Raw genomic sequence first — 12,942 nt, forward strand, 5'->3', positions numbered from 1 at the left:
TAGGCTTCAACTGCAGTATTGTGTCCAGTTCTGGGTGCCACGTTTCAGGAAAGATGTGGACAAATTGGAGAAAGTCGAGAGAAGAGCAACAAAAATGATCAAAGGTCTAGAAACCCTGACATTTGAGAGAAGATTGAAAAAATTGGGTTTGTTTAGTCTGGAAAAGCAAAGACTGAGAGGGGACATAACAGTTTTCAAGTACATAAAAGGTTGTAACAAGCGGGAGGGAGAAAAATTGTTGTTCTTAACCTCTGAGGATAGGACAAGAAGCAATGGGCTTAAACTGCAGCAAGGGAGGCTTAGGTTGGACATTAGGAAAAACTTCCTAACTCTCAGAGTGGTTAAGCCCTGGAATAAATTACCGAGTGAGGTTGTGGAATCTCCATCGTTGGAGATTTTTAAGAGCAAGTTAGACAAACACCTGTCAGGGATGATCTAGAACAGGGGTGGGCAAACTTTTTGGCCCAATGGCCGTATCAGGGTGTGAAACTGTATGGAGGGATGGGTACGGAAGGCTGTGCCCCCCCCAAACAGCCTGGGCCCCTCCCACTTCCCACCCCCTGACTGCCCCCCTCGGAATGCCCCACCCATCCAACCCCACCACTCCTTGTCCCCTGACCGCCCCCTCCCGGGACCCCCACCCATAACTGCCCCCCTGGAATCCCTCTGTCCCTTGCCCCCGCCCAAGAACCTCTGCCCCATCCAACTGCCCCCTGTTCCCTGTCCCCAGACTGCCCCCCGGAACCCCCTGCTCCTTACCCAACCCCCCACCCCTTTACCATGCTTCTCAGAGCAGCATGTCTGGCAGCCGTGCTGCCGGGCCAGAGCTAGACATGCTGCCGCTCTGCGCTGCGCTGCAGGGGAGGGGGGACAGTGGAGGAGGGGCCGGGGGCTAGCGCTCAGGGGCCGGACAGGACGGTCTCGTGGGCCAGGAGTGGCCCTTGAGCCATAGGTTGCCCACCTCTGATTTAGAATGATAATACTTAGTCCTGCCATGAGTGCAGGGGACTGGATTAGATGACCTCTTGAGGTCCCTTCCAGTTCTGTGATTCTATGAACATAGAGAAGATAAAGGGGTGACTTGATTACAGTTTATGAGTATCTGCACAGGGAACAACTATTTAGTAATGGGCTTTTCAATATATTAGAGATTGGTATAACACAATCCAATGGCTGGAAGTTGAAGCTAGACAAATTCAGGGTAGAAATAAGTCATAAATTTGTGATGGTGAGAATAATTGACCATTGGAATAATTTACCAAGGGTCATGGTGGATTTTCCATCACTGATCACTTTTAAATCAACAATGGATATTTTTCTAAAAGATATGCGCTAGGAATTATTTCGGGGAAGGTCTATTTCCTGTGTTATAGAGGAAGTCAGACTGGATGATCACAGTGGTCCCTTCTGACCTTGGAATCGATGCATCTATTAGGGGCAGAACTCTTAAAAATAACTGAAATAATTGAGTTTGGTATATAGTTTGTGGCCAGCTGTGCTACAATTGAGTTCCTATATACTAAGAAATATACAACACAGGTAATAGCTTTCAGGGGGACAAGGACATTTGTACAGTCCTGTACTGTACATATATAAACTGTGAAAGAATATTATCTGTTTCCTTCAGAACCTATTGTTCCTGCACAATGCTAAGGATAGGGTACCCTTGAATTTTCAAAGAATTGCAAAAGATTTAGCAACTCGGTCTTCATTTAAATGTCGATTTAGAGTTGTTAGTCATGGAAATGTTTTATTGCTGAGAGTGGCAGATACTTATGTGCAATCAGCAGTTTGCTTTCTGTAATAAAATCAAATCTTGTTTACTAATACTTTTTTTTTTTTTTTAAATACAGGTATTTATTGTTATAGAAGTACTTGAAGTACTATCTAAAAATGGCAAGTCTCATGACTCAGAGTCTTGTGACCTATGTGGAAGAGGAAAATGTTCCTGCTCTAAAAGCACTTCTTGAGAAGTGCAAAGATGTGGATGAAAGAAATGAGGTAAGATGAGTTTTTCAAAGATTTCTTGAATATTGTTACATGTTAATTGCAGGATGAATAACTGATATGACCTCACACTGGCTATTTAATGATGATAAATTCCTATCCAGTCACTTTCTTCTGTGGTCCTTTCTTTGTCCTTGAATTGTACTCTCAGCTCATAAGCTCATACTGTGGCCTATCTATCTTAGGTATTTAGATGGTCTCCATTGATGTAGTATCTGACTGCCTCACAATCTTTCAGTATATTTCTCCTCACAACACCCCTGTGAGGTAGGAAAATATTATTATCCTCATTTTAGATATGGGGAATTGATGCACAAAGAAACTAATGGTTGTGTGACATTCTCCAGAGTGCAACCTGGACTGCTGTGTTCCCTTACCTCTCTAGCCTGGAATGCTTTTTACACTGCTTTGCTGGTGAACCGCAAACCACTCCAGGCTCTGCTCATTCACAGCCACCAGCATGAAAAGTCACACCCAGCTGAATACATGAATGCTCTCCCAGCCATCCATGAATAACATGCAGGGTGACACCTGCATATTTCCAGCTTTGCACCCAGAAATGTGTGTATTACACTGTTCAGTACCTTCCTGAACAGTGTAAGCTCATATATCGTCTGTCATCCCAACAATGGGAATGATTATGCACCAGCTTTTGTTATCTCAAGCAGAGGTTTACCAAACACTTCAATCAAACACACTGGTTTAGATAAAACAATAAAGCAAGTTTATTAACTAGAGAGAGAGAAATTTTAAGTGATTACAAGTATGGATGCATATAAGTCAGTATTGGTTACAAAAGAAATAAAAAGGTAAACACACAAGCTAATTATTACATTTTACCAAGGTAATAGATTCAAAAGCAAAAGGTTTATCTCACCATGAACTGCCATACATTTTGCTGGCTGTGTCCCTTTTCAGCGTGGGACCACTCCTCCCTTTGTTCAGTTCTTTGAGAGTTGTTGTTGTCATGAGAAGAGAGATGGAGAGAGGAGGCTAGGGGCAATTTCCCTCTCTTCTTATACTCCAACCCTTTGTTCTGGAAAAATCCTTGCTGGGTGATTGAGGCAAGCAGTGCCATTATGTATGTGAGCTCCAAACTATCCTTCAGGTGAATTGTAAATTCTTTGTTTATACCTCCCTCCTTGCTTGTGAATAACTGAATAAATAGGTAATGGCCCTTTAGCACTTCGCTGGTGTGCCAGTGTGTCTCTGAGAAATTGGTTTGTGGGTGTTACCCAGAATTACAACATATTCCAGTAACAATCATACAGTTAAATCTCCTACGTTTTCATACAATGTTGTTATGCACATCTTAATAGGACAATTATATTCAACAATTTGAGTTTTCAAATGATACCTCACAGAGCAAACTTTGTACAAAATATATCATAACCATATAAAAGTTGTGAACATGGGGTATAGGGTGTCATATGACATATAGGGTATCACAGGCTGTCAAGATTTTGGCTACTAAATGGCTAAATCCCTTTTGAAAATGAGACATAGGCTCCTGAATCAGTTAGACGTTGCAACACTGAGTACAGAAATGCTTAAATAACTTTAAAAATCTGGGCTTAAATGACTTGCTTAAGGCCTTACAAGAAGTCTGTGACAGAATACGGAATTGAACCTGGATCATCTTATTCCTGGTCTAGCACCCTAACCACTAACCATTTCTCTCTCTTTTTAAGGGATCGAGTTTGATTTTGTCTAATTATAACATAGCAACAATGCTAAAGTACTGAGGATGCAACGCAGACAGTCAGGTGTATTGTCGTTTTCTTACAGTCCAGCGGATGCTTACAAAAATCATTTTTTCTTGGAGTTTTGTACATTTATGCTACTGTGATACTTTTGGTTTTGTATCTTTGTCACTTTATTAAGGGTTGAGAAACATGATTTGACTAATTGATTATTACAGGTTATTGAACTTCTGAGAAGAGGCGATGGCTAGTGTTTAGCATAATAACTTCTTTCTTTGAGTCTTTTTCGTTTTACATTAAAAACATGGATTTCACAAACATTTTTTTAACAAGCAGCATCAGCATAGAAGCATGTCCTCTAGCATATGAATGGTTAGCATATCTGGCACATAAATACATTGCAATGCCAGCTACAAAAATGCCATGTGAATGCCTGTTCTCACTTTCTGGTGACATAAGAAGTAGGTAGAATTATCTCCTGTAAATGTAAACAAACGTGTGTCTCTTAGCCTGGCTGAACAACAAGCAGAGTGGACTTGTAGGATCTAGAGTTTTACATTGTTTTGTTATTGAGTTCAGTTATATAACAAAAAAAAATCTGCATTTGTAAGTTGCACTTTCACAATAAAGAAAATGCACTACAGTACTTATATGAGGTGAATTGAAAAATACTATTTCTTTTGTTTATCGTTTTTACAGTGCAAATATTTGTAATAAATATAATATAAAGTGAGCACTGTCAACTTTGTACACTGTGTTGTAATTGAAATAAATATATTTAAAGATGTAGAAAAAAATCCAAAATATTTAATAAATTTCAATTGGTATTCTATTGTTTAACAGCGTGACTAAACTGTGATTAATCATGATTAATTTTTTTTAGTTAATCGTGTGAGTTAACTGCAATTAATCGACAGCCCTAAAAATATGTTTTTATTATTGAAAAACATTAATATAGCACCATACACTTACTTGGCATTTTACAGATATACAGTCATGTTTTCATCTCAGAAGAGCTTACAATTTATTACACTGTAAGATATGCCCTGTTGTGCAAAATGTACAACTGTGATAATTATTCATAATGATACTATCTGGAAAAATCCAATTTAAGCTAATTTAAGGAAAATGCCTGCTACACCAGAAAACTCTCCTGGATGAGTCAATGCATTTCCATCATTCATTGTACCAAAAGCAGAAGAAAGGACTGATGATATATATTCCTTAATTAAGTAGTCAGCAGCAAGTGATTAGTAACCTTAACTAAAGCCACTATAATTAGATAAGGTGATTCATCTTGTTAGTAGTTTACATTTTCAGGAAAAACATGGAGTCTTTGTGGCACCTTAGAGACTAACAAATTTATTTGGGCATAAGCTTTTGTGGGCTAAAACCCACTTCATCAGATGCATGGAGTGAAAAATACAGTAGGCAGGTGTATATGTATTACGGCACATGAAAAGATGGGAGTTGCCTTACCAAGTGGGGGGTCAGTGCTAACGATGCTAATTCAAACAGGGTGGATGTAGCCTATTCCCAACAGTTGACGGGAAAGGGTGAGTATCAACAGAGGAAAAATTACTTTTTGTAGTGACCAAGCCACTCCCAGGCTTTATTCAGGCCTAATTTGATGGTGTCAAGTTTGCAAATTAATTCCAGTTCTGCAGTTTCTCGTTGGAGTCTGTTTTTGAAGTTTTTTTTTGTTGAAGCATGGCCACTTTCAGGAAAGTTACTAATGTACTTCTTACAATGACACAGCTGTTGTAGGCAGGCATTCAGTGGATATTACTAAAACTGAGGGAATTTGGATGCTGTTCTTTGCATCTTTAAGGGAAGCAATGATCCATTCAGACGTAGGGTAATTTCTAGCTTGAAGATGTAGCAAGGTGGGAGGAGGGTAGGGAGAAATCCATCATCTCACAGTGGCCAGGTGTAGGCACTTTCAGACAAATTCTGTTATCTGCAAACTCACCATAACCTTGAGTTTATCAGATTCTCTCTCTCTCTCTCTCTCCCTCCCCCACTTTCCCCAAAATCTATTCTTCCTCACAATCAGAAATTATCTTCTACGATGCCCTAATGGATTGTGGAGAAACCATCATACAGGAAAGCCCTTGTATGGACTCTTTCTCATAGCTAACGTGACTTACAGATTGAGAGAGGATGCAAAGGATGGTGTCTAACAGCAAGCAACGTTATCTGGGATAGTTCTTTTGTTCCTTGTGCTGGGAGAGATACTTCTCTCCGAGAAGGCATCTCCGTAGAACGGAGTCAGCTTTGTATCAGGTTTTTTTATTATCCCTGATGGCTTGATCATGCAAGGTGCTAAATGCCTTCCAGTCTTGTTTGTTTCAGTGAGATGAGACCTTGCAGGATAAGATTAATAGACTCTAAGTTGCTCAGTTGTCTGGTACAATGACAAGCATATTGTCTGTGTTCAGAAAATAATACATGTGTAACTGAACTATGTTTTCTGGACTTCCAAAAGAAATTTCAGTGTGGACTTTTGGTGCTCTGCAGATTCCAATTCATTGGTTGGACTGTGGCCTTTCTAACTGTATGGCTAAGCTTCTTCAAGCTGTGAGTAAGGAAGAAAAAACTCTAGACCTCCAGATGTGTTAGGTGGACAAATGAGTTGTGGACTGTTATGCTTTTAGTGTATTGCAATTATTTTCTAAAAGCCACTCTTTAAATATTTGAAACCACTTACTATACTATATGGACTACTATATGGAAAGATTTAATATCGTGTTGCCATTTCTTTTTTCACCAACATTTTTTGCATGTTTGAATATGTTAAGTTTTACCAGTGTTTCTCATATACTAAATCTAAGCATAAATTAAGTGAGCAGTACCTGAACTTCCTTTATAGATGACGGTACTTCACTGGTTGTGTATATAACTATGGGATTTTAAAGATGTATCAGCTTGTCTAAGTAAGTTGCAACTATCATTTGATTACAGAATGGTCAAACCCCATTGATGTTGGCTGCTGAGCAAGGCAATTTAGAAATTGTCAAAGAATTGCTCAAGAAAGGAGCTAACTGCAACCTGGAAGATACAGTAAGTATTAGTGTCATTTTCTTTTTCCAGGATGGTTCCTTAACTAGCACTAATGTGTCTGGCTCTAAATTATCATGTAGTTCTGCTTCAGGTCTGTTAAGTGAAGCACCTTTGCGGCTGAGTTCAGATCAATTATAATGGTAAAATAGTTAACACGTTTACCAATGTAACTGATCCACAAGGAAGCTCTCTTGACTAGGTAGGTGCTGGTTCCTTCTTTGTAGCAGCATAGAACAGCAGTGTATAGCTATTGGTCATGTAGCATCACAAAGCAGGCTGTGTCCTGGCATTTCCATATTTAAACTGATGCCACTATGAAAGTTTGTGTATTTGGGAATACAGTACAGCTTTATTTTATGAGGTGTCTTTCATGGCTTATCCCAATTTTTTTTACAAAGCTGTAGTAAAGAATTATTACAGAATTACATAATAGCAGAGGGGAAAGAAATCACAAGGCATAGATGAGGAAGATGTGCTTAGCTGAGTTTTGAAAAAAAAATGGAGAATGGATGAAGTAGAGAGATAAAAGGCAGCTAATTCAATATGGGAGGAGCAACACTGGAGAGAGCTCTTGCATCAGCAGTAGCAAGTTTGCATGGAAAGATCCAGAGATAAGTGCTAGATAAGCAGGGGACTTGAGGAGTGGCAAAAGAAACAGGCAGGGTGGAAGAGGATTTAAAGGCAAGATGGGAAATTTTGAACTGAATCCTAAAATGAATGGAGAGGCAGATAGGTTGATTGATGATAGAAGTGATGTCATTCAGCTGCTTTAAACCTGTTAGAAGCTATGCAGAATACTGCTGCTAGTTTGAATTTGGGAGGCAATAGAGATAACTAGCAATAGTTAAGGTGAAAGATAGATGGATATATTAATATTACATCAGAGGTGTGGAGCAGGGGCAGTTTTATACATAGCCAGTGTTGTGGGGTTGGTGACAGGAAGATTTTACAAATATAAATATGAGAGGAGAGAGTTCAAAGTCAAGTATGTTTTCAAGTTATAGACAAAGGAGAGGTGAATGGAAGATAGAGTTATGTGGATTCTCCTTCCCTGCTGCTCATGAGAATGAAAACTCCTGAGACTTAGTTTACTTGTTTGAACAATCAGTGAAAGAGAACAGAGGGATTTTGAAGGCGAAGTACATTACAGTTCAAAACTATCAATGGAAAAAAGTTAAAGGTGGAGAAATGATGACCAAGAGGGAGAAGTTAGTTAGACAAGTGTAGATGGCTGATAATGGAGCTTTGTGGAATTTGGGAAGAAGTGTCTTGGCACAGGAGAGAAACCATAACCATCAAAAGAGTTAAGTCTGAGGGAATTCAAGACACACACATACCTATGTATAAAAAATGGGGAGTACTTGTGGCACCTTAGAGACTAACAAACCTGACACATACCTATGTATGTAGATTCTAGAAAGCTGAAATGTTTTAGCGTTGAAGGCTGCATTGAAGTGAAAAAGAACCATATATTTTTAACTACACAGAAGAGAGTAATTCCCATCCTTTGGTCATGGAAAAACTCAGAAGTATAAACTTGTGATGGGGGAATCTCAACATGCTGGTTGTTAGTTTTGTTAGTTCTAGTAAGTATTGATACAGATTTGAGTTTAAGCCGTCTTTATCCTCTTGGCTTATTAGTCAGTATGATGAAGGCTTCCATTTGAAAAAACAGACTTCACAGTTTGGAAATACATTAAATCTCGTATTATATTGAACACATACCCACAATTTCACAGTGGGTGTATATTGTCATTAGTTGAAAAAATCAAGCACATTATAAACATGAATTTGTACTTTATACTAAAAATGATACTTGATAGCTCTGAGGGAACCACTGTACACTGGGACTAGTAAGTTGGTATGTAAAACCTTCATATTGTATCCTCTGTAAATATCACTAATTGAATTTTTAAAAAACCAACTACATCTTTCAACATTTTTCTTGTTGTAGGATAACTGGACAGCTCTTATTTCGGCAGCTAAAGAAGGATATGTAGACATTGTAGCAGAGTTATTTAACTGTAATGTAAATTTGGAGCACCGGGATATGGTATGAATTTTTTTCTAGTTTTAAAATGGAATAGTTATGCTAATAGGAACAAATATGGAGTTGATTTTCCAGCTATGCAAAACAGAATGAAGATCTTCTATTGTTTGTTGAGTACTTTAAAATGTAAAGAAGTTCTGCTTTGAAATGTTTGTCTAATGATAGAAAAGAACATACCTTTTCTGGCGTGGTTTTCTTTTTCTGTAATATTAGAATTTCTTCTAGAGTTTAAACTAAAATACTGTAACTGTCTGTGAAATGTAAACTGTATTATGCTTGAGACTTTCTTGCATGCTGGAGGAATCTCAGGTCTTGAAAGTTTTAACCATTTTATTTAAACGCATAAAATTCATTATATTTAATCTTTGCAAATGTAAACTAGGAAGGGGCAAAGTAACAAGCACTCCAATGGTTGATTTTGTTAGCTAGGTGAAGAATGCATCCTAAAGGATAAATTTAAATCACTCCAGCAAGTTCAGTATAGTTTAGGGGCTTGGTTATCTGGGCAATTGTATGTATAACTGATAGGATAGTCTCCTTATGTGGCATATGTTAGGGATAATTAATCTCATTAAATTGCAAAGTCCAACTCTTTAAATTCTTAGGATTCTGGGGATTTGATATTGCTGGGGAAGGTAGCTAAAGAGAAAAATACTTTTTGTTGTTGTTGTTCTTCAGTAAAATAAATGTTAATATGGTGCTCTGGGTAGGGATAAAACCATTTAGAGTAACTCCTCGCTTAACCTCCTAGTTATGTTCTTGAAAAATGCAACTTTTAGCGAAACGATGTCAAGCGAATCCAATTTCTCCTTAAGAATTAATGTAAATAGGGGGAGTTAGGTTCCAGGGAATTTTTTTTCTCCAGACAAAAGACATTATATACATATACAGTATAAGTTTTAAATAATTTTAAACAAACAATTTAATACTGTACTCACCAATTATGATTTTGAAGCTTGGGGTCGGGGCGTGGGGGCTTACCTGGTCCCTGGCTGAAATGCTGGGTGGGCAGCGTGGGGTGCCCTGACCCACCTCCCCAGCAGGCGCACCGGGCTGGTGGAGTGGGGCAGGAGCCCTGGGAGGGTGGAACAGGGCAAGCCCCCACACTCCCACCCCGCTTCCTGGCAGGAATGCCTGGCGGGCGGAGCGTGGCAAACCCCGGGCCCCGGCAGGAGCACCGTGCAGGCGGAGTGGGGGAGCCAAACAAGGTTATAAAGGAACATTGCAGGACTTTAAAGGAGTATGTTCTCTAATAGATCAGCTACCTAATAACGAAACAATGTAAACCAGTACAAGGTTAAGTGAGGAGCTACTGTATACTTTTCCTTTATTGAAACATGCACATTCAAGTGGCAAGCCATGCTTTTGAACTCCGTCTGTTTAGTTTTATAGAACAGTGAATTCAAATTTGTCCGTGAGTTTCCCAATAACTTTTATTCAACTGTAACATTGGCAGGTTTGTCCACTTTCATTTGAGAGCCATTATGGAAGCATCTTATACAAACTAGATTCCGCAGTGCTTTTGTTTGAAGTCTGTGATTTTGTCTGCGGCAAGTTTGATAAAATCATTTAGGAGAGCATTTTTCTTCCTCCTCCCCACCTCCTGCCCTAAGTTCTGTATGTTGCAGCAAAAAAAGTTTAATTTTAAATGTTACATGTTTGAATTTTTAGACTAGTTAGATGGCAACATTTGTCAATGTTGCTTGTGATAGGGTCATAAACAGGAGTCTAAGAACAGGTGTGTAACAAAAAATGCATAAATATAGGTCTTAAATAAATCTCTCAAATATTTTTCTTTGTTGTGTTTGACAGGGAGGGTGGACAGCCCTAATGTGGGCATCATATAAAGGTTGTACTAAAGTAGCTGAGCTGCTTCTTGAGAAAGGAGCAAACCCAAACATCACTGGGCAGGTAAGGTTTGATCTTTGAGAAGAGAAAGATCCCTCAAAAACCTGAATTGTGTAGTAGTAGTCTCTTGCGAAGAACTGAGTTTTATACAAAATTTTATACTGCATTTCATGGCAATAAAGTGATAGTTTTATGATTTAGTGTCATTGGAGCATATGATGTTAAAGATTTCAGTAAAGTTTACATCAGGAAGATATTAAGATAGTGACAGTAATTTCTATGTGTATTAAGCCATGTACAGTAGAAGGAGAATTCTGTTCAGTTTTAATTACTTTATTTCTAGAAATCAATAATTGAATAAACATTTATATAATTAAGAGTAGTAACATCTCTTGTTTTAATTATTTCTTGGTAACTAACAAATAGTCTGGGTTGTAACTGTGTCATATATACAGATACTCCTGAGAAGACTAGTCATGATACTGATTATTGGGGCTCTATTCTGTCTTCTGCATGTGTTGGCATTATTAGCTCCCATTGATGTTAGAAGATGTATATGGTATATATGTACGTAGTGTATATGTACATAGTGCGTTTTAGGTTCTGTTTGTCATTACAACTGTGTAAATAGAGAGGTATTAGGATATGATCTTTTAAAATCCTTGTTAAGAATAACTGTTTACAAAAAATACATGACTTTTCTACTACTGACTAATCCATTTAATTGGCAACAGTTACTGAAGTATGATCAATAGATAATTTGTGTGTATTTCCTTTCATGTTTTATGAAGACTGAGGCATTCTAATAGATATTAATGTATAAATAAAAAAATAAGTAGCGTTAAGAATATGTTTTTGATTCCATGGCTTAGTTTTTATTTTGTTATCTGATCCAAGCAATATAGCGTTTATCCAATCATTTGGGCAGCAGGACGTGGCCACTCGGATATAGTACATCTGTTACTGCAACATGGAGCTAAAGTCAACTGCTCTGATAAAGTAAGCTATGATTTTTGTTCAGCATTTTTATATTATTAAAGAGTTGTTTGTAGAGCCCAGGAAAGAGCGTTAAACGTCAAGGAAATTATCTAGCATATAATATCCAGAATTTCTCTTCATTAAACATTTCATTTATGCAAGAATTTCAAAATTTATACATTTTCTGACTAAAACATCTATCACTGATTCTGAAAAATTAGACTAAATTACATTTTTTTGCTCACATGGTTAAAATCCCTGTGGTATGGACCAAGTCACTGGCTTGGCAAGTATCCTTTGCAAATCTTGCTTCATAGTATATAATAGTTTACAGTGAGTAATATACTAAATATAATATCAAAATATTGCAGTGAACACTGATTGCCTTAAATCATGTTTTTCTCCTTTTGCTTCTATAGCTTTTGGAAACAGTGCTAATCTGACTTGCATACATATATAATTCTGGTATCTAGAAGCCTGTGAGAGAGGAGTTAAAATTGCAAGCATTTAAAATATGGTAACTTCATTTTGTGAAGTGTAGCTTTTTGACCAGTTAGCTGATCACTGTTCCATAGCAAATAGCTTCTGAAAACACAGCTTCAGACTAAATAAACAAACACAGCTTCAGACTAAATAAATAAACTTAATAGGCCAGGTGAGAGAACACCACCTCCATCTTATTGCTTTCACAAATAAGTTTGATCACCTAAGAAAGATGAGATCATAAAAAAACTTTAAAATAAATAATATTTATTTTTAAGGTTTAGTTGAAATATTCAGGAGAAATTGGATGACAAAATTATTTTTTTAATTCAAAGTTACTTCCTGGACGATTAAATATTCTTTGGATTTTTTTAAAAGTTCCTGTTCCAAGGCATGGGTCAGTGTGATAATGAAAATGCAGATTGATGACACTTAACCGAAGGATGAAAATGGAAGTAAATTACTAAGTACTGAGTTCTGAAACAAACATTTCATTTCGTTTTCCATTTTGCAAACTGGAAGGTCATTTAAAAAAAAAGAACTTAATATTTTAACTTTCTATATTGTTTTTCATTGTCCTGAATAACAATACAACATCAAAACATTGCTTGTTCTTTTAATCCCCGACTCTGTCTCATCTTAAGGGACATATTATTTATTAGGGAAGCTTACTTTTGAAATTTGGGTTGTTAATTTTAAGTCCTCGATGAGACTCTTAGAGTTACAGGAATAAAACCCTTTCTTCACACAAGCTCTTTACACTTCCATCTGTAAAAACTGACTCGGTTGCTAGTCAGTTTCCTTTTATAA

At 37.5% G+C, this 12,942-nt stretch overlaps 1 protein-coding gene across 6 annotated transcripts in view; it reads left to right on the forward strand.

The window, feature by feature from the left end:
• KIDINS220 (kinase D interacting substrate 220) overlaps positions 1–12,942 on the forward strand; it is a 158,695-nt gene that overhangs the window by 18,969 nt on the left and 126,784 nt on the right. For all 6 annotated transcript variants that reach the window (XM_073336072.1, XM_073336073.1, XM_073336074.1 and 3 more), the window contains exons 2-6: positions 1,854–2,001; positions 6,675–6,773; positions 8,728–8,826; positions 10,636–10,734; positions 11,569–11,670. In XM_073336072.1, coding sequence (XP_073192173.1) covers positions 1,894–2,001; positions 6,675–6,773; positions 8,728–8,826; positions 10,636–10,734; positions 11,569–11,670 — 507 coding nt within the window. In that variant the 5' untranslated portion in view covers positions 1,854–1,893. The remainder of the gene's footprint in view (positions 1–1,853; positions 2,002–6,674; positions 6,774–8,727; positions 8,827–10,635; positions 10,735–11,568; positions 11,671–12,942) is intronic.

Source organism: Lepidochelys kempii, chromosome 3 (assembly GCF_965140265.1).
Source record: "Lepidochelys kempii isolate rLepKem1 chromosome 3, rLepKem1.hap2, whole genome shotgun sequence".
In the NCBI taxonomy this organism is placed as follows: Eukaryota; Metazoa; Chordata; order Testudines; family Cheloniidae; genus Lepidochelys; species Lepidochelys kempii.